The sequence below is a fragment of the Crinia signifera genome, chromosome 2 (assembly GCF_055691185.1).
Source record: "Crinia signifera chromosome 2, ASM5569118v1, whole genome shotgun sequence".
NCBI classification, from domain to species: domain Eukaryota; kingdom Metazoa; phylum Chordata; class Amphibia; order Anura; family Myobatrachidae; genus Crinia; species Crinia signifera.
In genome coordinates, this window is record NC_139218.1 from 60,339,032 (window position 1) to 60,366,060 (window position 27,029).

General features: G+C 42.5%; 1 protein-coding gene across 2 annotated transcripts in view; it reads right to left on the minus strand.

Annotated features, from left to right (window-relative positions):
• Positions 1 to 27,029, minus strand: part of MNT (MAX network transcriptional repressor) — a 70,220-nt gene that overhangs the window by 40,113 nt on the left and 3,078 nt on the right. For both annotated transcript variants that reach the window (XM_083172228.1, XM_083172227.1), the window contains exon 2: positions 4,516 to 5,122. In XM_083172228.1, the coding sequence (XP_083028354.1) occupies positions 4,516 to 5,122 (607 nt within the window). The remainder of the gene's footprint in view (positions 1 to 4,515; positions 5,123 to 27,029) is intronic.

The following is a 27,029-nucleotide window of genomic DNA, read 5'->3' on the forward strand; positions in this document are numbered from 1 at the left end:
TCATGTATATAATTCAGCTCAGTAATACACAGCATGTTATGTTGTGTCCTTACTTGAATTTCAATGGTCATATTTGTTATGTGATTATATGTACTGTATATGTGACTGGATATTTATCCAGTCGCATATACAGTACATATAATACTAGATAATGGACAAAAAACAGAAAACATTGAGCTACCATCTGTGGCAAAGATGGCATGGAATGTGAGGAGTCTGCAGTTGTTAAGCACAATTCTTCCACAAGAATGTCACTCGCCTGATGCCTCAGTCGCAGGTGAAGTTCTGGAATATTGTATAAATGTTCATTTAGATTCAGATTTGGTGACTGAGAAGGCCATATATGGATCTATGGATAACATCAGGGTAACTGTCATGAAACCATTGTGCCCTGTGGGCAGTGTCATTCTGGAAGTCACCTCTAGAAAACGAAACTACAGAAACTACAGAACATTGCAACACTTCACAGATGGGAAAAGAAAGTACTTTGGGCTGTATAGGTTGATGCCGTAATCGCACTCATCTATTTGACAGGAACAGTATTCAAATAATCCAGAGGTGCACTGCCAGCTGTTTATATACTACAACCCCACTATAATAACCTGCTCTGTCTCTATGGAGACAGAGCTCTGTCTCTATTGGCCCTTTATGTAACATTTGATGCCCATGTCATCACCTAAGACACTATTATCAAGGAGAGATGCCTTGGTCACTGAAGCACCCCAATAATTACATTTCTTAAAAATTAGTGGTCTCCTATTGCTGCAATGCTAGCCATAAATAATAGGCAACTGCTGCAGTTGGACATATACAGGACCTTGTTATTTAATTAGCACTTCAGCCACAACTGTGAGGAAGCCCTTGCTTTCATTAAGCCCCACCATTTTCCCCATGTTTCCAGATTGTTGACCACTACATATACTGATAGAAAGGAGTATATAAACACTACTAAATATATTACTTTAAAAATGGAAGTCAAATAACCAGGAGTTATAACAGTGGTATGATAGAGAACATCGGTAAATGTTCACCACAGCAAAACCTCATGTGGATGGGCTACAGCCACAGAAGCCCACAGCAGGTTCTACGCCAGTCAGATAAGGACGGGATATGGAGGCTGCCAACGGTTGACTGGAGAGTGGCGTCTGCTCTGATGAATATTGATTTTTGCAGATGGGAGGGGAAGTAATTGGTGTTAACATAAATCCATAAGTCCATCTCCAGTGATCGCACTCGGTGACAAAATGTGTGGGTCCCAGCGATCCCTAGCTTAATAAAGTTGGGGTCCTACTCCACTGTTTCTGGGTCCCATCACATATTATGCTTTTAAACTACCCCCACCCTACTGCCACTACAATGCCCCTTGGGGTGACGGAAGGAAAATCCCCAACCCCCACCCCTCCCCCCCCCAAAAAATAAAAATCGCTAAAAAGATTTTTAGCCCAGTGATTTTCCCCATCATCTCTCTGCATACACGCTGGGCAAAATCACCTCCAGTGTCACCCGAACTCAGTCCAATATAGCACCATTGTAGAACTCAGGCTGTTGCATCGGGAAAGGGAGTCCAATCCAATATTAAGAAGGCACCCACAATAACGTGCGAAGTGCACCTATACACACATTTACAAAACAACATTGTTTTTCATTGATCATTTGGTCTGTATATTAATCTGTTTTACCAACTTGTACAGTATATAAAATGTATTCATGGGAACGAAGGATGTTACATTTAACAGTACGAGTCTATGGCTCATTTCTCAATGATGCCAGTATTTCCTAGCAAGGCTAGGATAGGCCGAGACATATCCACCTCTATTGTGACAGCTACACAAAGGTAAAACATGGCTCTATTACACAACCATTTTGATTCCATTCCCTCAATAGACGAAATGCCACCCAGGAATGGTGCTCATATTTCACTTCTGTTCTTTTACTGTAAACAGTTTCCTCATTCTTCATAACAAAGTTGACAAATAGTTCCTGTCAGCATGTGACATGGAAAGCACAAATGCTCACAAGAAGCCATATACAGCAGTCTATACTGTTAACATGAGATAATGACGACGCAGCACAACGTATGACTGTCACATATCCATTTGCGACTTATGGGGCTTAACTGTTCATTCTTACATAGACTATGTTCAGGGATATTGTGTCAACTTGTGAACTTGTAGAGATGTACATAATTAGTACAGACTTTTTACACCAAGTTCCGGGATTGCCACATGTGCCATGGATGAGGTTAGCTGTACAACCAAGTTACAGCTGTACAACCAAGTTACGGATAAGAATGGTCCAGCTGCAGATATTGTATGCACACATGCAGGTGAGGGAAATACACAGTATATTTATTTATTTATTATTTATTAACAGTGTCTTATGTAGCGCACACATATCCCACAGCGCTTTACACAGAATATTTGAACATATTTGATCAGTCCCTGCCCCAGTGGATCTTACAATCTATATTTCGTACCACATGTACACACACAGACATTCTAGGGTTCATTTTGTTAGTAGGCAACCTACCAGTATATTTTTGGAATGTGGGAGGAAACCGGAGTACCCGGATGAAACCCACGCAAGTGCGGGGAGAATATACAAACTCCGCACAGTTAGGGCGATGGTGCGAATTGAACCCATGACCTCATTGCTGTGAGGCAGTAATGCTAACCATTACACCATCCGTATATAAAAATGTAATGCTTTACTATCACCTCCACTAAAGATTTTCACTAAGGTGCCATAGACCCGGGGCTGCTACAATACTGCAGAATTCTAGGACCACTGCCAGTTCTTTTATACAGTACTGGGACATTAATTTAGTTAACCAAGTTCTAACAGCTGTAAAAGGGGAGTATGAGCCGGATAGGGAGACGGACACCTTACTTAAATTAATTACTAGGGTGTAGGGCAGCTTTTATACTTTTTCATAAAAATACCCTGGCTAAATTTTGTACAGAATTTGAGGGCCCCTTTTAAAATGCTTTAAAAAGGTACAGGAAGTCATTGCTGAAAATACATCAATTACAAAATGATTATGAAGACAAAGTGAATTCCTATTTTTGCTGGTCAGTGTAATGGTATTTGAATTAGCCATCGGATCTATACTTTTAATGCTATTCCTAAAGGTATACACAATCTCAACTATATATAAGGACTTCTAAAACCCATGGGGTCTTGATACAGGTTGCACATTCCAGCTGTAAAGCAACAACACTTTACGTAGTATGAGTGGTCTCTATCCGGGTGCCGGACGACTCACCGACAGTCGGGATTCCGTCAGTCATTACCCCGACTGGTCCCTCGTGGGGGTCCATGACCCCCATAGAGGGAGAATAAAATAGGTGGCGAGCACAGCGAGCCCGCAAGGGGCTTCGTTGTGCTCCCCCCGCTGTGAAGTCGGGATTCCAACGTCGGGCTAATGACTGTTGGAATCCCGACTGTCGGTGTGTTATACCACACCCCCCTATCCACTCAGTTCATAAAGAAATGCTTTAGGAAGGTTATCTGTATCAGGACCCCAAGGGGAGTCAATTCCGCATTCGCTATGCTTATGGTATGATGTACATACAACATACTTCGCATATAGGGGGAAATTCTTGTTGGCTCGCTAGGCAGCGATAGTTGCTGGTCCCCCGCTATACGAATAGATGTTTTGCATAAATATCCATTCGCTGGGCAGCGTGTGGGGCCAAAATCAGTCAATGGTCACCAACCATCAAAGGATTTATACTCGGTTTGCAAATATAAGTCAGTCTGGGCTGACTTAGACTTGTGGTGTCCGGGAACTGGGCGGGCGGCTGGTGTCCTGTTACATCAGCTGCCCACGCCTGGAAGGTATTGGCCCGCCTGCGTTCGCATAGGGATGAGCGACATTTTGGTGGGTACGCCCAGTATCCATAGTCGCCCACACAGAAGCCTTGCACATGCGCATTTGCAAATATGCGCATGCACAGGACAGAGACATTGTTCCCCGGTGCAAACACGCCGGGGACCGAAACAATCAGAATCGTTGTTATGAGGTGTAGGGAACTATAATGCGTTAACTGCAATTTATCCACACACATAAGCAAAGAATATTAACCTTCACTCCAATAGTTGCTCATTAAGTTTTTGCCTAGAAGCATTTCCAAATAGTTTGTATCCAAAATACCAATAAGAGCAAATATAAAGTTATTATCAGACATACATGTAAGTATTAAGGAGCTGAATGATACCCAAGTTAGGAGGGAGATGTTTTCCCGATTTGAGCCAAAAGAAGCATGAATGACAGGCTTGTTTACCGGCTTGTTATGGTGCAGCTGTAATTTCAGCTGTATAACCTGTATCATATTCAATTAGGATAATACCATAAAGGGGTTTAGCTAGTTGTGATGGAGTAACGGAGAGTTAATGTTCTAATAAGCTCTGCTTTTAACACAACTGTAGAAATGGAAGGCGATACAAGTTTACTCTTGAATTTTGGGGTTCTGTGATTTAAGAAAGTTCAGTCTAAATTCAAAGATTTCTTACCCTCCAGGACGCCTCCTCTGCTCATTAGGCCTTCCATCATCTGTTGCAGACAGTCTGAGGGCACCCAGGGGCTGATGCGGAGGTGGCTGCTGCTGCTGCGGGTGCTGTAGGGATGTTGGTTGAGGCTGTATAGGCTGCTGCTGTTGCTGCTGCTGCATGAGGTGGTGGTGTGTTATTGCCAGCACAGGGGTAGAGTAATGGTGCAGCTGCTTGGGACTTCCAACACTAAGAGATGTAGTCTTGATCTCTGGTAGTCCTGGGCCTGCTGGTCGCTGGATGACAGGAGCCAATGATACATCTTTGTTTATAACAGGTGGATTAACAACAGGTGGTTGACGCTGAACAACAGGAGGTGACAAAGATGTTTGGACAATGGGTTGTGGAGTGCTGGTGACCACGGGGAGAGGGATGACAGCCACTGGAGTTGGTAAGGGAGGGGGTGGAGGTGGAGGAGGTGCAGGCGCTGGTGGAGAAGCAGCATCAGGTGGGGCGTGGTTTACCAATTCTTCTGTTCGAGGAATGCTTTTCTTCTCTTGCTCCTCTTCTTCATCATCGTCATCTTCTTCCTCCTCTTCTTCCTGCTCCAGCAAAATCTTATCATTTTCCTCTGTTTTGCAAGGATGACAAGAAAAAAAAACAAAAAGAGACTATGAGATCAGAGTGATAATAGGTTACTTCTAAACTGCTGAATGTTCTTTAATGTTCTAGCAACAATATATGCAGATATTTGCAGTATTAGACCATTTGTTCTAAATGCAAAACACCGGTTGCATGAAAATGTATTTCACTCATTTTGAGGAAAGTCCACATTGCAACGCCCTGTAGTATGGTGGAGGAACATTACATATAAGGCAAATCAGTAATAGAATTATACATTTTTATTTCCTGCTTGATAATATTTGCACATCATGGTCATTAAATTCCGTACTTAATCATGGTTGGAAAAAAAAATGAACGTTTAATCTTTGAGATGCTGCCAGCCAATCAGCATTGCCAACACAATTGGTGTCATTTGAGGTAACAATTTCTTGTCAGTGGCCAGAAAATGAAGCTGTACAGGAGGTAAAATGAAATGAAACTAAATTATGGAATTGCATCTTTTCCACCATTTACATAGGAATGGATTGGGGGAAAAAAGATGGGGAGCTCAGCACCAGAGAAATCTCAGTAAAATATAAGGCTATAAGCGGCGAATGACAATTGATACGTTTGGTTTTCCTCTTTTCAGCAATTAATACGCCAGGCTCATTTAAATAGGTTATGCTGCACTGCAACGAGCACTTAGTCATTGGCATAGTAACGAAGATGTGGTGGGAGCACCCGGTTAGAGATTCCCTTCTGTCTCTCAGCTAATGCATAACACATGGTTATCCCCTAGAAAGGAAAACCGAGTTGTTTGCCAGCAAAGCCATTAATGGTGTGCACACGTGTAAGATCAGGAATCGGCATCACATCATGTGCTGCTCCACACTCAGCTTAAAAATCATCTGTCTCATGCTGCAGGGATGTCCAGGAATATATATATTTTTTTTTTTGGATGATCAACAGCAGGAAAAGGATTCCGCCATTATCACATAGCACAACTAGTTATGCAGATTACAGTAAATAGCATAATTAAACCAAATCAGTACGGATTTAAAAAAACATAAAGAGGAAAATAACTGTAAAGTAATTCCCATAGCTGGCATCCTGAGATGTTTCAGTCTCGCACTGATGCAAATGACATACATCACATTGTCTACAGGGCACTTAAAGTCAGCGCAACATATAGCTTGGTGTTTGGCTGCACACATTTCCACGTAACCAGTAGCAACACATTACTATGTTCCTAATCACCTCTACGTGGGCAAGGGGAAATTATTATTGTTATTGTCTGCTAAGTAGCTTCTCCTGACCATTCCAGAGGTACTTTGTAGCTAGTTGTGCTGAAAGGAATACACCCTGCATCTAACACACTGTGGGCAAGATCTGGTCACAAATGGCCGATGTTTGATCTGTGAATGCGATGGCTCTGCACTGCACATGTGCTGCAGTGGTCTTGGGCCAGCAGTCACAGCCCTGCTGAAGACGCAGTTTGACTGACATGAGGCTGGTGTGTGTCATCAGAAGCCAATTAACCTATCAGAAAAAATTTTGGACTATGGGAGGAAACTCACGGAAACATGGGTAGAATATAAGTGCAGGTGCAGTTTATTTTTGTATCGGACAAGGCAGGCAATACAATAAAAAACCCCAAAAAGTGTGTCAAATTCTATTTAACAAGCATTATCTCTTTAAATCACACACTCAACACCCGTACATAAACACTATCCAATTGTTCAAATACACCTTCCTGTCCAGGATGTTTACATATTCAACAACTAAAAGTGATCAATAAACATTTAAGACTAGGGTCACACGATCTCCTAGAAAAAAACGGTGTGTGTGACAGGAACCAAGAATCAACCCTTTTATAGTAGGCAGGAAACAAAGGGCTTGTGTGACGCTACCCTAGGCTTACACTATTTTCCTGTATCCAATATTTCTTGATGTGCAAGTTCCTACTTGAAGGCAAAGAATAGAGCTATATTTCTGTGAAAATATTGGATATATAAACTGTTAAAACCGCTAAATATTCAAATCAAGACAATGACCAAAAGGAAATCCAGGCCCTCAGACTATATGGGGGCAAATCAAAATATTTTGGGGGAAGGCCACTAGATAAACCGTTGCTGTGATTGGGCTGCAAATTGTGGCTAATTCAAAAAGTGTGACTACAATGTCTTTATACAAACCAAATAAAGCTTGATAATTCAGCAATTTCAAATAAATATAAAAAAAATATGCAGAGCAAAATCTATGGACAATATCAAACTCTGCACCGAGATTATATTATCAACAAATAAACCATTGACACAAATGACTCAGGTCCAAGTTATGGCACTAAAGTTCCGACAGAGATTCCCAACCAGGCTGCGCAACTGAAACCAAGCCACATTGAACACATTGACCATTTGAAGCAAGCTTACATCCTGAGCAAGCAGCAAGAGCAGGCACAGGAAATAACTAGAACATGAGCAAAAAGCAATTCACTTCCTGAAGAGAACAAGGAAAACAAAAGAAAATGAAGAGGTTTAGTACCATAATTAATATTTCTAACTACTTATAGATAGCGCACAGGCAAGTAGTATGTTGTACTACATACTGTAAAAGGCTGCAATCAATCTAAATACAAAAAAGCATAGCCATCTAAATACCGTGGAGGATAATAATGTAAACCATTAAAGGTGGTTTGCTTAAACCAAACATTTAGGTGTAAATCTACAAAGTGGGAGTTCTATTGAAGATGGGATGTTGCCAATACCAACCAATCGGATTCTATCTTCCAAGGTGCTAAATAAATACAAACTATGGGCAACAACCAATCTTCTATAGAACTTCTATCTTATGCTGCGTTGTCATTTGCGCCCCTGCAAAATCCCGGGTTTTTGTTCCCGTGTTTTAGGCGGGGCACAGAGCATCTCAGCTCTACAGACCTCATTCATACTGCACCTTAGACCCGGGAAATTCCCATGTCTGCACCGTTCACACTGCTTCCCCTGGTATGCCTGCCATCAAGTGTGTGGCATCTAAGAGCAGCTTTAATTGGATGTTTTAATAAGTATCTTTGAGCAATGCAATGAGCTTGCTTTTTTGCATTTTGTGCGAAAAACCTGGGTCTAGCCTGTTCACACTGCCATACACCCGTGTATTACCCAGGAAAAACCCTACAAAAAACCTGTGTGTAATTCCTGGGGCATAACACCAGGGAATTTCACAAAGACCCTTTTACACAGACGCGACACAAGAAATTACTGCTCGCCCTGGCAAATACCCGTGTTTTTGTGGCAGTGAGAACAGGGTATTAGTAACTTTACCCCTAAAAGGTGTATACACACTGTCTGATATATCGGGCATCAGACTGAACAGCCGATATATCAATGCAACATCAGCCAGTTAGTACGAGCGATATATCTGTGAATGTTGTCAGTACCAATGGAGTGTGTATGGAGAACACGCTACCTGATCTGTCTGTAGATATATCAGCAGATTGATTGATCTGCAGATAGGTCTACTAGTGTGTACTCAGCTCCATTCCTTGGTGGTCGGAGTGGAGGAATTTTCTGCCACATACTGTTATGCAGTGAAGTGCTTAGAGGTATAAGTAGGTACACCACTTTGGAAAATTGGCTGGCAAAGGTTTCCCGAATTTCATATTTATGCTGTGAGTATGCTATGCATACCTTCCTGCATGGAGAACACACAGCCCGATCTATCTGTAGACATATTTGCAGATCGATTGATCAGCAGATATATCTACCAGTGTGTACCTCTTCACATCCTCTCTGAGGCAGAAGTTACTTTGGTTTGTGTAATATTTTAAGAAGCGCTCTACTTTTATATCATTACAGAAACTGCTGACTTCTAATATTCATATACTGTAAATTACAATAGGGAGTGCATCATATAGGATTATTCTATTTATTAGAGTTTATGACATACATTGTTAACATTGTACCAATTATTTGTATGAACAAAGGCCAGCCTAATTTGAAGTTAGATTTGATAGGTTTTAATCGTTTTTTTATAGCCTAACCCCATACACACTAGTCAATATTGTGTGTGTACACTCCATATCGTTAACGATGCATGCTCCAGCGTGCCGATAACAACCCCCTCCCCATTCAAACGAGGGAGTCCTCGTTAACAACGGTCATGCTGCAGTAGCTCCATGCTGCTCTGTGTGTACATAGCATAATTTAGAGAAGTCATGCCAAAAAGTGACATTCCAAGGGTTCCTTACTAATGGTTTGTAAAACTCAGACGAATCAATATCTGTAGCTGCAAACAGCACCTTACAGAGAAGAATACTGGAAATGTATGTTGAATGCAAGGGGTTAGAGGAAGTTAACACTCCATACACAAATAATATTATTATATTACAGATCTGCTTCTTTACATACTGCATAAAACAGCCATGTTGCAGGTTTGTTCCAGATCTTATATTGTTCGCCTGACACATACACTTACTGCAAGGCCATACATATGGAACAACAGTGCAGAATAGCGAGTAATCTGCACCAGGCCCCAGACTCACACTTCTTCAACATAATGTATCTGCTGCAGCTGCCTTGGTGCCATGGTTATTGGTACTCGGATCAGAGAAGCAGAGATACAGGTTATGTAGGGATAATTGCTTTGACCCACTTGGCTAAATCCAATCCAAATAGGGAAGCGGTGTACCTGTTGCACATCTTCCTCTTGTTCCTCCCTTTGGCCCTTATTCTGATCGGTGCGGCCAGAGCCGCATACGGGGCTCCGGCCGCACCAACCAATCCCCGCCTACTATACGGATCGCCACGGCCGTCCGTACACGGACGGCTGGCGATCCGCATGAAAATGGTGGGGCGTACGCCTCCACCATGGTGGGAGCTGCCCCCTGCATTCGATGGTCGGCGACCATCGAAGGCAGGGCCGCACGCCCCACCAGCTCCCGCAAGCTGAGAGCACACGGACAATCGTCCGTGTGAAAGCTTGTATGGGGGCGGAGAACTGACATCCGGCGATGTCAGCTTTCCGCCCCCATCACTGGCGTCATAGCCTCATTACCATGCATACGCCCCGCGTTTGCATGGGAACGCCCATGAAACGCGGGGCGTATGCATAGGGAAATGAGGGTATGAAGCCCCTCACGCCCCTATATGCCCCCTTTGCGGCGTAGAAACGTTATGTGCGGCGATTTCGCCTGCACATGCGCAGATTGACCTCTGCGCATGTGCAGACTGAAAACATCGGCGGTACGGCCGCACGCGGGCCGTACCGCTCGATTCAGAATAAGGGCCTTTGTCTTGATTTCTGCCAGACCACACCTTTGCCTTTCATGCTGACTGTGTGACAGTCAAACTAGGACACAATACTAAAGTACACAGAGTGCTGTTTGTCACTGCCTTTCCTATACGGACAGAAATGCATGCCAGTATAAGACTACCAATCTCTTCTTCCTCAAGTCATCGGTAACACAACATGCAATGCAAACGGGATGTTTCACAAATCTAGGAGTAAAGGGACCCCAGAATGCATGTTTAAAAGCATTTGTCTTACATAGACAGAGCAGGGATTGGGCACCAACATCTGAACCGGAAGTGGATGTCTGCTTCAGGTGACCCTGATGTTAGAACATCCAGATCTGACCCGGTATTTGGAACATGGCTCCAGTATGGTTTAGACCAGGCATGTCCAACGTTGGCCCTCCAGATGTTTTGAAACTACACATCCCAACATGCTTTGCAATAGTTTTAGCATTCTCTATTAGCAAAACTGTGGCAAAGCATGCTGGGATGTGTAGTTTCACAACATCTGGAGGGCCAACGTTGGACATGCCTGGTTTAGACCCTTCTTAAGGCTGCATCTCAGACCTTTGTTATTCCCGGAGTGGGACATGGGAAAGTGTTAAAAGTAAAAAAAAAAAATAAAAAAAAATGTAGTGATAACAAAAGCATTTCATATTTAAAATATGTTTCTGGTCCCTTTATAGACAAGTAGTAAGAATTGCCAGCAAAAAATGGTTTAATTCTTACTCTGGACGATGAAAAGCAGTGTTCTGTGCTTCCAAAATTCCTTTTTATTGGGAAAGAGAGAGAGATTCTGATGCTAAAAAGCATTGATACAGTTCAGTCCTCTTCCTATGTTCCCATGCTCTCACACAGAATGGCCCTTTGGCTTACGTCCGTGTACTCTACACTCGGAGATCCTGATTAAATAGAAGCTCAGTGTGACAGAGCTCAGTCCGTGCCAAACTAAGTTGTAATCTATTCAGGTCAGCAATCAATGTTCATTCACCAGAAATGTTCCATGAAACTACACTAGACAACCTAATGTGACCCTTTTTAGCATTCGTAGAAGTAGAGGGGTATTTAATGGAGCTCTTGGCGTGTTGGGATTAGGGCAAACCACAAACCTGCAACTAGATGGAAGGAGATGTATGGAAAATGTGGTACTTATGTGTTAGTTGGGCGCCCACTAAGCTATTTGCTTAGTTTTACGCGTCTGCTCGCCACGCTTCGGGCTCGGTGGCTCGCTACATTATATAAAATGAACTCCACGCGGACATGGATATTGGGGGTATGAGGGTATTACTATAGTGGGGGCCCAACTAACATATAAGTACCGAAAATGTTTATGGTGCAGGTGTAATGTAATAGCGTCTTTCCTAATTAACTCCTTATTAGTCTCGTTTTTCAAATATCTCAAAAGCGTCCTTAAAGCATAAGATAAGTCATCCTAGTGTATGGGCACCTTTAAGGAATGCATCAAGACCAAAGAACAGAAGACAACTTGGCAGAACCACGTCACAAAGCTTGACCGTGACCTAGTGACTGTAACTGCCAAGGCACTAAACACAAATCATCGTCATGTTTCTGGAACCATTGCCATTGATGTCAGCAGCAGATTATTACCTAGTTCAAAAAGTTCCTTGCGTACAATGTTGCTAAACAGTGAATCACCCGATTTCGGATATCCTGGGGCAGAAGGACACCGCTTTCTAAAATGTTGTTGTTTGAGTTATTCTGTGTTTGCATACCTTATACCCATGCCAAGCAAGGTGCTCAGTCTCAAATGCCAGTACAGTCTCACTATTACGCTGGTCATAATAATCATCTTGTCCTATCAATTTTCCCACTGAATGACATGTATGAGCCAGTAATAAATGGCAATCTATTTGAAATGGCATTGTACACAGACAAGTATTAAACCCTAAGGCTAGTCAATCTGAGAGCCATAACACAGGAAGAGGAACTTCCTATAGAATGGGTTGGAGTAAGGTAAACCACTAAACCCACAAAGAGATGCAAATACCAGACATCACAGGAAAGGTAGGGATTAAAACTCAAACTTTAAAAGAACTGGATCCATTATGTTTAATTCTACATGAAGGATCATATTTAACATTACACCTGCCAACAAATTTTATGACATAACCATTTTTTGGGATCGAAATCGGATCTAAAACATGCCCAATTTACAAACAATCGGTAGAAATTGCATCCAAATTTACAGGATTTAGGCCAAATCCTTCTGGTGTGTACCCGGCATTATCTTTAACAAGACACAATCTCCATTGAAAAGGAGCATAATTAATTATGCCAATAGTTTTCCCATCAATGTAGAACAGCTGATAATAGAATGGCATATGTTTGTAAAACTACAGAAATCAAAACCAGGTATAATCGCGCATTTCAGTTTTGCAGTACAGTGGTCAATGGCCAGTCATCATTCACCGTATTTAGCAGGATTCCGGCACAGACGTATAATCGGAACTTTGAGTATCTATGCTACAAGATAAAAATAAGGCCCTGAAATTCCATTTGGGAAGATCACAAAAAACCAGTTCAGTCACAGCCCACTATATACATGATTTAATTGTTCTTCACAAGTTCGCTTTAAATTGTCAAGTATAGGTGTACCTTATTTTTTTTTTTTTGTATGACAGTGTTCTCCCTCAAATCAGTTTCATTGGTGCTCAACTTTTCTTTTTTGTGCTTACATGCTACCCAGCATGCTTTTCCATAAGTCTGATGGCCAAAATCAGAGTTGTGGAACGCCACATCTAAACATGCCCTGCCATAGTTTTAAATGGGCCATTCCGTGTCGTCACCACACGCTTGGTTAAAAATTTACCTCACCAGCACCGATTATGATCACATTTGGTATATGGAGAGTTTATATGTAGCCTAATAGAAAAACACAAAATTTTGTCGAAATCTCATGCCAAAATATGGCTACGTTAACTTTCAAAAATCTGTAAAAAAAAAAAAAAACGCATATATGATATATAAAAAAAAATAGGTTTTGTGAGGAAAAACGTTTTTCCAAATTCAAACTGAAATTTTTTGATCATGATTATCTCAAAAAGAACATAGACAAAAGTTTAATTCAGGAAATAGTCTATACTAATACATTTTAAATTGGGAGGATAATGGGTTCATAGTTTACAATTATTTTAAAGCTAGGTAATTTATTCAACAAAGCTGAGTGTGTTACAAGTATTAATAGAATCGATTTCATGGCTTCATTAGTTTAATTATATAAATCAAGTTGAATAGAAATACTTGACATTGTATTAGGTCAGTCAAAAATATTATCTGCAGATAGTTTGACAATGCCTCACTGGTTTTTAAAGTGTCATTAGGACACTTTATATACCGTATACCAAATTTGATCAAAATCTGAGCTGATGAGGTAAGATTTGTGTGTTCATTTGACATGGAATGACCTTAATAGCAAAACTATGGCAGAGCTGGAAAGCCTACTTAAGGTGCCCATACACGGTACAATTATTGTATACAATATCTCATCGCATTGCATAGGTTTTGCAATGCAATGAGATGAGATCTAGTACAAAAAGTATGAGCTGTGTGATGTGATATGTGACTGGAGGGCGCATCTCATCGCACATAACAATTGCACTTTTTGAATACAGCTGCTGTAGGACATTATGGGGGGGGGGTGTGGAATCCAACTCTTATCACCTTGGGGGCACCCAAATATAAATTGTTTAGGTGTCTCAGCAGTCCTGTTTAGACAGGAAAATAAGACTCCAAAAACAACTGACTTTCTCCCTACGAGACAATCATTTGATAACGGAAACAATATCTAAAATTTGTACGGATCAAACCAAAAGATATGCATGCAATTCATGGATCGTTTTTATACAGGCATGCAACACTGAGTCATAACAATATAGCCCCCACAAAGTGCATTGCTATCTTGACATAACAGCTTCAATCTATTTACTGTATTTAACAATTGGCTTGATAGGCCAAACCGATGTTTATATTAAAAACACTATTTTTATTACATTTCAGAGAATTAGACTAAACTTGCACCTGCTATGTAAATTTCTACCTCCATACTGAATTGATATCTGCTGTATAATACTAAAGGGGATCTTTAGCTGCAATAAATACTGAATGGTGGGCCAATAGGAGATACCAACTGGGAAAAGGCAGATTTATCTTCAGAAGGCTTTACTTATTGGGTAACACATAATCCAGAACCGGTCACTTCAGTGAGGTGTAGCTCATTGGTGGGACATTTCGATGTTTTCCACCATCAAATGGTAAACATTTGATGGTGTTCTGATGGTGTGTCCCCCGTCCCAATCAGCCGGGCTGTAGTGCTTCTGTGCATGCGTTGCCATGTTTAAGATGTTTTTGCATGTACAAAAAAGGGCGTTCTTGCATATACACCAATCAAATGCATTTTTGTTTATTGAATTTATTTTGATGCAATGGTCAATGACCATCACATGATTTGTATTCAGATGCCCAGCTATCATTTCATGGTTGGCATACAATGTACATCCCTATGGTCACCGAGCCGACACTATCCTAATTGTGGCAAGGTTTTATGGGAAGAAAAGCTTGAGAACCAACAGAGGTCATGAAACTTGTGGTTGCCAGCAGACATAAGCTTATTGCTAAACTGTTAAGGGGCATACACACGTAGAGATCTGTGCTGAGCAATTTTGCTAAGATATTTTGCTAAGCAATTTTGCTGGTGTCAAGATCTCCCATGGGGAGCACATACACATGCAGAGTTTTGTGCTAAGTGATTTTGCTAAGCGATTTTGCTAAGCAATTTTGCTTAAGCAAAAAAAGTCAGGGTAATGGTTCAGAATGAGAGATTGTGATCAGTATCTCTCATTCTGTACACACAGAGAGATTTGCAGTCATTTGCTAAGCAATCTTACTAGATTGTGACTGCATGCACTGACTTAGTTAGCAAGAGATATTTAATCTCTCGGAGCATACACACGCAGAGATCTGTGCTTACTTTCTAATCAATCTAGTCAGATTGCTTAGAAATTTGCTCCGTGTGTACACCCCTTTAGATTTATCTGTCAATCTAGCCATGCTTGCACAAACACAATGCTGCATAATGATGAATCTTTACCTCAAGCGTGTTACATTCATTTCTCAAAGGTGAATCATAAACAACAGGCTTGTAGGTTATATTACTGAGTGACCAGACAAAGCACAGAAATACACCAATCACTGCTTGGAAGTAGCTGCAGGCCATGACCTACGTGAATGGATGCAGACTATAGCAAATGATTTGCATGCATTAGTGCAGGGGTCCTCAAACTATTTCGCTCTGAGACCCCATCAGACAATAAAAATAATGACAGGACCCCAGAAAGTTACTGCAGAAGGTCATCACATCACATGTGTAATCAGTAGACAGCACATGCATGGCAGCATTGTGAAGGCACAAAATGATGGGAGGAGTCTAAAATAACAGACAACTCAACAGATGTTTCAGACTCCTTGAATCACTGACTGAGATGAGAAAATTCATCAGCCTGATGGTCAGCAACATGGAGTCGCGACCCCATACTGAGAGGGTCGGGACCCACAGTTTGAGAACTGCTGCGCTAGACTATAAAGCTGTACAGCAAAACATGTGAAGTAGATAGACATATAGGGCAGTCTAAAGCCCTTTACTGTTAGGTGCATTTCACCGGACAACATGGCATGACGTTGCTAACACTTTTATAGTTGCAGGAACCGCTCTCTTAACCCAAATGTTTGAGCAGTATTTGTTCTCTTTAGCGTTTGGTTTTTTGAGCTGCTTTCACCGGGTATGTAGCCAAGCCTTGGGAACGTGGCTAGAAAAAAAAAACCAAGCACAACGCATATACTTTCTGGAGGCAAGAAGGGAAGCACCCTCCAGCTCATGTAAAATGAGTAAAGTGCTTATGTTAAATAAATGCCCCTTGCAACAGATACTCTGCAGACTTCTACAGCAACATGCTACAGTGCGTTTGCTAGATGATCAGTATGCATACGTAGGAGACGGATATGGAGACGTGCCAGGGTTTTGCAAGGCAACAAGTCTCCCTGTATATTGCATTTATAAGATCTCTGTGTAGATAGGAATGCTTCACTCAGCATTTCCATTATTAAATGCTATTGGGCAGACCACTGTCCTTAGTTCAGTACAGCACTAAGAAAAATGATCCTGCAAGTCTTGTTGAGGCTGCAGCCTGATCAGAGGTCACATGACTCAGTGTCAGGGTGCTGCAGATGAAGCACTTCACCTCCTGACCTTCTGGGTACAAGGAGCACTTACGAAAATTAACCAAATCCTTGCTGGAAGAAGTCCATGAAGCATCCAGTTTAACAATGGTCTCAAATATATATATTACAAAAAAAAAAAAAAAAAGACACAATCAGAATGCCAACTATTTAGTATCAGTAAAAAATACAAGACTACATTAATATTAATGTTCTGTGCCTTCAACAATAGGACTCCTTTGACACTGTTGACAGGGGTTACTGCCAGGTTAACCAGGGTCGTGTGAAAGGGTTCCCTGAAAAATAACCCAGGTCCAGGTTATGGGACAGTGTGAACAGTTCGTCATGGATCCCATTTACAGTATCAGGGGGAACGGACCCCCGGTCTGAGGAGATAATGTAATTTCCAATGTTAACATAATACAGGTAAGCAGTACTTATACAGTATATTAAACTATATAAGAAGTACACTTGCATAAAATGTCCATTATTACTTCTGAATGGTATATAATGGTGCCAATTGTAAAGCCCCCTACACATGGGGCGGCTTCAGCCCTGTGCTGAGCAATGCAGTTTAGCTGATCGATCTGCGCTCACCTGTGTTCTCTTGTGAGAACACTGACGATATAATTAGATTTACACTGCATGCTGTGGGACCGCACATTGCCATTGCTGGGGGGTAACCCATGCTTTATTTCTAAGCAATCTAGTCAGATTGCTTAGAAATAGGGCTGCAATCGCCCCATGAGTATATTTATTATTGTATAATGTATTTATAGACCTGTGGAAACTAGATACGTGGGTTTCCCTATTGGCAACATTGTTGTTAAAAAATATTCTCAGATTCACCAGGTAAAGAAAGTAAAGAAGTCCTTCTCTTTGTTTGGAAGATGGAATAGCGCAGTCTATAACCCTGACTCACCAGTTAGAAAGCCCAGCATATACCGAGGACACTGGCATTTCCGTAGCATTCTCTCCAAGGGTCACAGAGGAAACCTGTTTATTTTACTAGCTACATAATGTGCAGGGCACCAAATATTACAGCAATAAAATGACATGTTCTCTAAGTTTTTCCAGATTGTCCTCAGTGCAAACCCTGGTAACCTGCACTTTCCACAGATGCCGCCAAATTCTCATATTATATTTAACCTGAAGAACTCAAATGTAGACAAGTTGTGTCCCAGACACTGGCAGCACCCAGCCGCACAACTGGCATGCCCGGCAATTCCCTACTGTTCAGTGCCAAACATTACCAATATAGAACATAATGTCACCGGCAACAAAAGCCTTAGATTTCTGTCATTGTGATATTCTGCTGGTGTGGGCCTAATGGGGCAACTGTAGCCCTATTCCTAAGCGATCTGACTAGATCACTTAAAAATTAAGGGGGTGATTCTAGTTCAAATTTTTCGCAACTGCGCATGCAGCCGGTCATGTGCACGTGCAGCCGCTGTGTGGGAGCAGCCACAGTGAATAGTAATTGCAGGCCGCTCGCGCACAACAGTCTGGGCATGGGGTGGGGGTTTTGCCCATGGGAACGCCCAGCCATTCATGGGCGTTCTCATGGTAATTCCCCGATGACATGGGTGCGGGGGGTGGGCAACTGACACCATAGAGGTGTTTCAGATCTGCGAGCACTGGAGAAATCATTTGATATGGTCACGACCATCGAATGATTTCTACCCCGCACCCAAATCTGTGAAAGTACAGATTATTACCTGTTAATAGGCTTTCCTCTACTCCACCATGGCAGCATACTTCTGGGTTTCCGCCCCCTTGGGTAGATATCTGAAAGGAACAAAAAAAGACACTGCCCCCCTATATAAGGGACCGCCCTCCTAGGCTCTGTGTCTTTCATTTTACAAGCTTAACTCATATAATTATTCATATTAAATAACACACTCAACCCTTTAGTTCAGGGCTGGGAAAACGGCTGCCATGGTGGAGTAGAGGAAAGCCTATTAACAGGTAATAATCTGTACTTTCCTCTACCTCCCCATGGCAGCATACTTCTGGGTCTACCCTAGCAGTTTTCTTCACTGGGAGGGCATAGTAATATAATGTAAAAAGGAAAAAGGATACTGGTTTCTTTCACCGTATCTACAGTGTGCTCCAAGTCTTTCTTATGAGTACTACTTCTCTTCTACTCCTCCTTTTTTTTTTTTTTTTAAATTACTGCACTAAGAATTCTTCTTCCTAGTTTTGTATCTTCAGTAGCCGCCACGTCCACCCTATAGTGCTTGGTGAACGTGTGTGACGAGGACCAGCATGCTGCCTTACACACTTCTTCCAGTGACGCCGCCCCTTTTTCTGCCCACGATGCTGCTAGCGCTCTCGTAGAATGAGCTTTTAGCCCCACTGGAGGATCTAATTTCCTAATCTTGTAGGCTTCACATATACATGCCCTTATCCATCTGGATATCGTCATTTTTGTTGCTCCTAGACCCTTTTTTATCCCTTCTGTAAGCACAAACAGTCTCTTTGACTTCCTCCAGGCCTCTGATCTTTTTAGGTATATTTTTAATGCTCTACTTACATCCAAATTATGCAGCCTTGCCTCTTTGGAGTTTGCTGGGTTCTTACAGAAGGACGGTAATATTATTTCCTGATTCATATGAAACTTTGAAACAACTTTTGGTAAAAAATGCGGGTTTGTCCTTAATACTGCTTTATCTTCGAAGAAGTTGAGGAACGGCTCCTCCGCCCATAGCGCCTGCAACTCCGAGACTCTCCTAGCCGAAGTAATTGCGACAAGGAAGACTACCTTGATGGTGAGCATCTTCAAGGGCACCTCTTCTAACGGCTCAAAGGGTGCCTCCGTCAGCACATTCAGGACCATGTTAAGGTCCCAGGGTGCCAGCGGGTTATGGAACACTGGCCTGATCCTTTTTATTGCCTGCACGAATCTTTGAATATATCTGTTGTCTGCAATTTTCAGATCCAGGATAGCACTTAGTGCCGATATCTGTACTCTCAGAGAGCTCGCTGATAGGTTCTTTTCCAATCCTGTTTGTAGGAACTCCAGAATTGTATTTATTCTTCTCTCATCTTTGCCCCCTGCTCTGCAGAAGTATATATATTTCCTCCATGTCCTGTAATATACACTGGATGTTGAATATTTTCTCGCTTTTAAAAGTGTATTCACCACTTTTTCCGAAAAACCCTTTCTTCTCAATGTCCTGGTTTCAACAACCAGGCCGTTAGCCTCCAGTTTTCTGGCTGCCTTTGATAATACCGGCCCTGCTGTATTAGGTCCTTGTAATCTGGCAGTATCCATGGTTCGTCTATCGCCATTTGAGTTAGTTTTGCAAACCACGCTCTCCTCGGCCAGTATGGTAGAATCGCGATCACCCTGGATTTTTCTCTGCTTATCTTGCTGATTAGCCTGTGAATAACCGGAAATGGTGGGAAGACATATGCTAGTTTCATCTCCCACCTTTCCGTCAGGGCATCTACCTTCCATGATCCTGGTTCCCAGTGCCTGGAAATGTAACAAGGCACCTTCGCATTCTTCTCTGTCGCCATAAGATCTACTTGTGGTAGGCCCCATCTCTTCACAATTGCCTCGAACACCTTTGGTGACAGCTCCCATTCTCCTGGGGCTATCCTGCTCCTGCTTAAGGTGTCGGCTAGCCGATTTTCCTTCCCTGCAATGAATACAGCCTTGAGGTTTACCACATGACTCTCTGCCCATTGTAGTACCTTCGCTGCCTCCATCATCAGGGCTTTGCTCCTCGTTCCCCCCTGTTTGTTCAGGTATGTCACAACAGACTGATTGTCCGATCTTATCACAACCTCCTTGTTGATTAGTAACTTCTGAAATTTTTTGCATGCCATCAGTACAGCCATCATCTCTCTTATATTGGAATGGCTCCGGCTTGCTTCTATATTCCATTCTCCCTGTGCCATCCGTTGTTCGCACACGGCCCCCCAGCCTTGCTTGCTGGCGTCCGTGGTTACTATAATCTGTGTCTGAGTTGCAAACGACTTCCCTTGACTTAGTCTCTCCATGTTGTTCCACCATCTGAGGTTTGCTTTTGCCTCTTTTGATAGAAAGATTTTTTGCCTCTTGTCTTTTTCTTCTCCATTCCATTGTTCTAGGAAGCATCCTTGTAATGCCCGCATGTGGAACCTTGCCCATGGTATAGCCTCTATTGCTGACGACATAAGGCCTAGCACTCGCATACACTCCTCTGTATGACTTATGTTTTCTTTTAACATTTTTCTTACTTCCTTGATCAGCTTCTGACGTCTGTCCTCTGTCAGCTTCACACGCATAGATTGTGTATCTAAAACCATTCCTAAGTATATCACTTTTTGTGCGGGTTCGAGGTGGCTTTTTTGATAATTTATCAACCAGCCGTGCTTTTTTAGATAGTCTAGCACCAGTTTTGTGTGCTGAGCTGACAGAACCTCTGATCTTGCCATAATAAGAAGATCGTCCAGGTATGGCCATATCGACACCCCCTGAATTCTCAAGTTGGCTACCAGCACCACTAATACCTTTGTGAAGGTTCTTGGTGATGTTGATAGGCCGAATGGTAGAGACATGAACTGATAAGTTCTTCCTTTTAGTCTGAATCTCAGGTATTTTTGGTGCCCTAAAAATATCGGAATATGCAGGTAAGCATCCTTTAAGTCTATCGTTGTTAGATAGGCTCCTTTCTCTATGTCCGGAAGAATGCTTCTGATCGATTCCATTTTGAATTTTCTTGTGTGGACAAAAGTGTTCAACCTTCTCAGGTCTAGTATTGTCCTGAAACCCCCTGATGCCTTCTTCACCACAAAAAACCTTGAGTGCCATCCCTGGTTTTCTTGATGTTTTGGTACTCTTTTTACCACACCTTGGTCTATCATGACCTGTAGACTGCTTAATAATGCTGATCTTTCTTCCCAGTTGCTTGGGACAGGTGACTCTTCCAGCCAGTCTCCCGGCAGTTTGGTAAACTCTATTTTGTAGCCTGAAGACACGACTTCTAATACCCACCTGTCCTGGGTTGATTGGCACCAGACTTGTTTGTAATGTATCAGTCTGCCGCCAACCCTCTGTCTGGCGTCATTGTGTCTGACGAAAGGCAAAGCGGCCTTCTCTGCCTCTTTGGCCACGAAAAGTACTTCTATTCCCAAACCAGGGCCTCCTGAAACTACGACCTGGTCTATATGTTTTGGCTTCTTTATAATCTGTTGTAGAGTACCTGAAGTTTTTGTTAAACTGTCCTCTTCTTACCGCCTTATCTTGGGGTAGCCATACGGACTTACCACCCGATATTTTTGTAATTATTTCGTCCAGTTGCTGTCCGAATAGGTATTTGCCCTGGAAGGGAATAGATAGTAATCTATTTTTTGATTGATTATCCGCCGCCCATGGCTTCAGCCAGAGCGCTCTCCTTGTCACTATGTTGTTTGCACTGGATCTTGCTGCCAGCCGTACCCCATCTAGGGAGGCATCGCACAGGAACTCTACCGCCATCTGAATGTTCTGTACCATTTTCATCAGTTCCGTCCTTTTAATTCCATCTAGCATATCCGACTCCAGGTCCTGAACCCATGACCTTAGGACCCTAGACGTAATAGCCATGGCTGATGACGCTTTGATTGCTGCACCAGACGTCACGTGCTGCTTCCTCAGGTTCATTTCTATTTTGCGTTCCATCGAATCCTTAAATACGTTAGCGTCCTCTAACGGCAGTGTTGTCTTTCTTGATATGCGAGCAATCGCTGCGTCCACCTTTGGTGGCTCCTCCCATGTTTTAACCTCTTCAGGGTTAAACGGGTACATTTTTTGTACTCTTATGGGTACAGGTACTTTTTTATCGGGGTGAAGCCATTCTTCCTCCACTATCTCTTTCAGAGGTATTGATAAAGGAAACTGCTTCCCCTTTTTCTTTTTATCTTTGAACAGTAAATCTTGAAGTTTTCCTTCTTCCTGTGTATCCTCAATATTCAGGGATTTATTAATGAGACACAACAGACTTTCTAACAGATCTGGGTTGAAGTCAATTTCTTCTTTCTCTTGAAACACTTCCCCCTCTTCTGCTTCCTCCTCTGGTCTAGCTGCAGGCCCTTCCTCTGGGTCATCTGAATCAGAGAGTACTACTCTTCTCCTTTTTGTAGAAGCCTTAGTACTTTCCTTTTTTGCCATAAACGTGTCAGCTAATGCTGTTTTTAACAGTGAGACCAGCTCCGTCATTTGGGGTAATCCCATCTGTTGTGTCCCCTCACACTTGTTGCATGTAGAACCTGAACATTTCTCAGGTAAAATTCTTTTGCATAATACACACTTTGCTGTATGCAATTTTTTATACTTGGCTTTCCCTTCCGTTTTTTCTTTACTGGGTCCTGCCCTGTATAAGTAAACGCCAAGTCACTAACTGTATGCTCCAACAACAACAAGAAGTATGTTCCACTAATGCTCCAATAATTCCTGGCTTACCCTGCATCCGCAGGCTGCTTCCTGTCCTCTTCCATAATGACACTTTCACAATACGCTGTACTCTAATAGAAAAATTCATACACTTAGTATCATTTCCGTAAGAACAGCCATTGCCCTAGCAGCGCTGCTGCTTCCACAGGGCCTTACCTCGTCTGCTGGTCTCAGAACACGTCTGCAGCAACCTCCACTGTTTGCAGACTAGTTTTAACTCCATGCCCGGCGTGCGTGTATCCCCGTGACGTCAGACGCCACCTCCGCTTCCGGGCGCCGTCTGATGACGCGCCCCATGTACACGCCGCGCTTACCGGCTTCAGCCTGCGGCTTCAGACGCCGCACACCTCGCCGGGCACCTTCTCCCATGGACGCACTGGGCGGCAGGGAGCTACAGCAGACGGACGTCCCAGACCACACTTGATGGCGGGGGTCCCAGACACGATACGCTAAGTTCACAGCTGCACTGGGCAGAGGAACCAGCCCTCCTGATCTCCGCAGGGTAAGCCATCCATCTACCCATGAAAGGAAAAAAAGACGCAGAGCCTAGGAGGGCGGTCCCTTATATAGGGGGGCAGTGTCTTTTTTTGTTCCTTTCAGATATCTACCCAAGGGGGCGGAAACCCAGAAGTATGCTGCCATGGGGAGGTAGAGGAATGGATGTTTATGCTAGACATCGATTTGCAGCTGTGCGGGGGATTGTGGCGTGCGCGGGGGCGGGCGGCCGTGGGTACAGTGTCTGGGGGACTCGCAGGGCTGCATCGACCAGAAAAACCTCCTAAGCACGGATGGCTCCGTGTGTAGGCCCGCCAGTGACAGGGATGCGTGGCCCTGTGTGTCGCCATTGCCGGGCTAGATTTATACTGAGAAAAAAAAGTGGGATTGCTGAGTAAAAAAATTACGTTTTTTAATTATTTTAGAATATTAATCAGCTTGAAATGTGCTGATTGACAACAATTAAAACATTAGCCAATGAATACATAAAAAAGGGAGATATATTTTTTATTGCTATATATTTTATATGTCAGTAACACAAAAGCTTTCTTAGAGCCTGGAATGAATCTTCCTGATGCCTACAGTATAGTCAGTCATCGCCAGTGTTCTTCTCACCAGAGAACACTGTGCCAAATCGCTCAGCACACATCGCTGGTGCGTCACATGTATGCCAGTGATGTGTGCTGAGCGGTCTGTGCTACACTACATCGCTCAGCACTGAGGCTCCGTCGCCCTGTGTATAAGTCGCTTACATTTTCCTACAACCAGATCCTATGTTCCTAGTGTATCCTCTGCAGTTCCTCAAGAAAACTGTGACCGAAGAAATGTCTTATATAGATATGGTACATCGTCCCAGAATATCACCAGTCATGATCCCACATTCATGACATTGGATTAGTAATAGCTTATCAGAAGTCACAGAGAAAACCACAGGAAAAAAAAAAAAGGTTTATCTAATATATGCAGACCGCTAAAAATATAGCAGACCAAAGTCAGTGTTCCTCCACTCTGGCTTTGGTGCCATGTGGCAGACAAGGTTATCAGACTATTCTACTTATCAGAGAAAGGTCACCCAGATGACTTCCACTTTCCCACAGCTCCTCAGGATGGCCATGAACCATGACCTTTTAAGGGGTCCTAAAACCTAAGAGGAGATGTATAAAGCTTTCTATTGAGGGACACATTATACTCAATCAGCTTTAACTTGGCATTTATCAAACACATTTTATAGAATGATAGATACAAATTGATTGAGTGATACAGACAACGTCTACACTGCTGGTTTAACACTTTAGGGGGGGGGGGGTGTTTACTAGTTTCTATAAAATGTCTGATTCAGGACCCATGTTATATGTGTGATCCTGACCATTACACCTGTCGTGAAGAAATATTTGGAGTATAGTAACCAGTGAACAATATATATGGACAGGAAACATTAGAAGCCACCAGTAAACTAAACAATATATGGCCAAGGTAAAAGAATTTGGATGACCATATATGAAAGCAGTATGAAAAATAAAAGAGTAATATCAAGTACACACCTATACAATCCTTCCTATTTCCAACCCATTCATGAGATAGTGTAATGGTGTGCACACGGTCAATTAGGCTTGCTATTCCATCCCGATCGAATCGCACGACAAGCCACCCGACACGCATGCGATTTTGACTATATAGTGCAGATCTGCACTATATAGTCATTGCTGCCATGTCTATCTGGGTTTCGATTTGTGTTGTCCCGGGAGTGCGTATCGGGATTGAACCTGTGCGATCCCGATGCGATTTATACAATACAGTTTTGTATATATATAGTCAAAATCTCATGCTGGATTGTACCGTGTGCACACACCTTCAATCATGTTTTACCAGGAAAAAACTGGATGCATCTGCAAATCAGGTTCAGATGCGATGGCACAATATTAAACAAGAATTGAAGTGTGTACACACTATCAACTGTTTTGTGCATGGCTTCTGCAGTAGCGTACCCAGAAATCGGTAGTGGGTGTCTCCATCTTTTCAGCAGATATAGTACCGATATAGTGTGCAGGTGGGTCAGGACTTTGGATCGTAAGTGTAAAAGACCCCCCATAGACTAGGCCAGGCAGTTCAAGGGAAATCTGATGCAATTTCAGGCCTCAGTTAATTACCCTAGCGTATGGCCACCTTACACTAAAGTAAAATTGCATCTGCGCTATGATTGGACTAGTGTGTACTAGCTTCAGGGAACCCAAATTTGTAACAAAGTGACTGCAAAAATGAAAATATAATTATTATTTTTTTTTATATAATGAGCTAAACAAAAGCTGTGGAGACTTCCATACACACACAGCAATATTTTGGCCTTTCCAAGTGATAGTTTATCAGATCGCTTAGTGTGTACACTCAATTTCATTAACGACCATCTCGTTGGCTGTTTATTCAGCTCAATCTTGACTTATCGTCAACAACTGCATGCTCAGCGGGGGATCCCATGATGTCACGGAACAATATTGTTAATGAGATCCTTAAGTGTGTGCATCAAACGCTGGGAGTTCTGCAGGAAATCTTCGATGACATCATTCCTATACTATATCGTCTAGTCTGTATGTGGCTATGCAATACAAATAGATACACATATATAAACAGATTTCTCATCGTCAAGGAAAGAGATATAGCAACAATAATCTGAACCACAGATATTAATAGGTTTATAGATTACAAATAAAACATCGGTGCATGAAAGAAATTAGTAATTAACAGCATTCTTTATACACCAGCCTGGATGTCCTTCAGTTCACACATCAAATGCTGCGGCAGCAGCAGCATCCTAGTGTAAGAGAAGTGAATCTCATATTTCTCACTGTACATGAGCTTCCAGGAAGCTGGCTAAGAAGGATTGCCCCGTAGCGTCTGCCCTTCCCCCCATGCCTGTGTATTTAGAAGGGCTCTCCCAAGAACCAGACACAGCAGCACAGAGAAGAAAAAGGGGGGGCCTATAACACACAGGATCCGCCTCATTCTAAATTCCATCCCCTTCACATCTGTGCTAAAGAAAGGAAGGGTAAAAAAAAAATAAAAACCTGGAAGGTGCAAATACCCACAAAAGAAATTTTGTGCAGCAATGCGTATGTAAAATAAAAACCCAGGGAACTGGTATAATAATCCTGCAGGCTGATTAATAATACGCTATAGAGCCTGTAGTTATATCCTCCATGCATTTAGACTTTGACCAGAAACTGTATGTACACAATACATTGAGCGTTATGATCTCACCATCTATAAAAACAATGCATATTATTATATTATTATGGCTTGTTACATAATACAGACATGTGATCAGTTAGCTTACTCACAGCTGATAGCTGGCAATACCACTGCATACTGCACCATGCACCCTGAGAGATGGTGAATGTCTCAGCAGACACGAGCCGGTTACTTGATATGCCGGCTGTCGACTCACAAGTAAATGTCTCTAAACCGATATGACATAAGACCATATATATTGTTTCCTTGCTGGG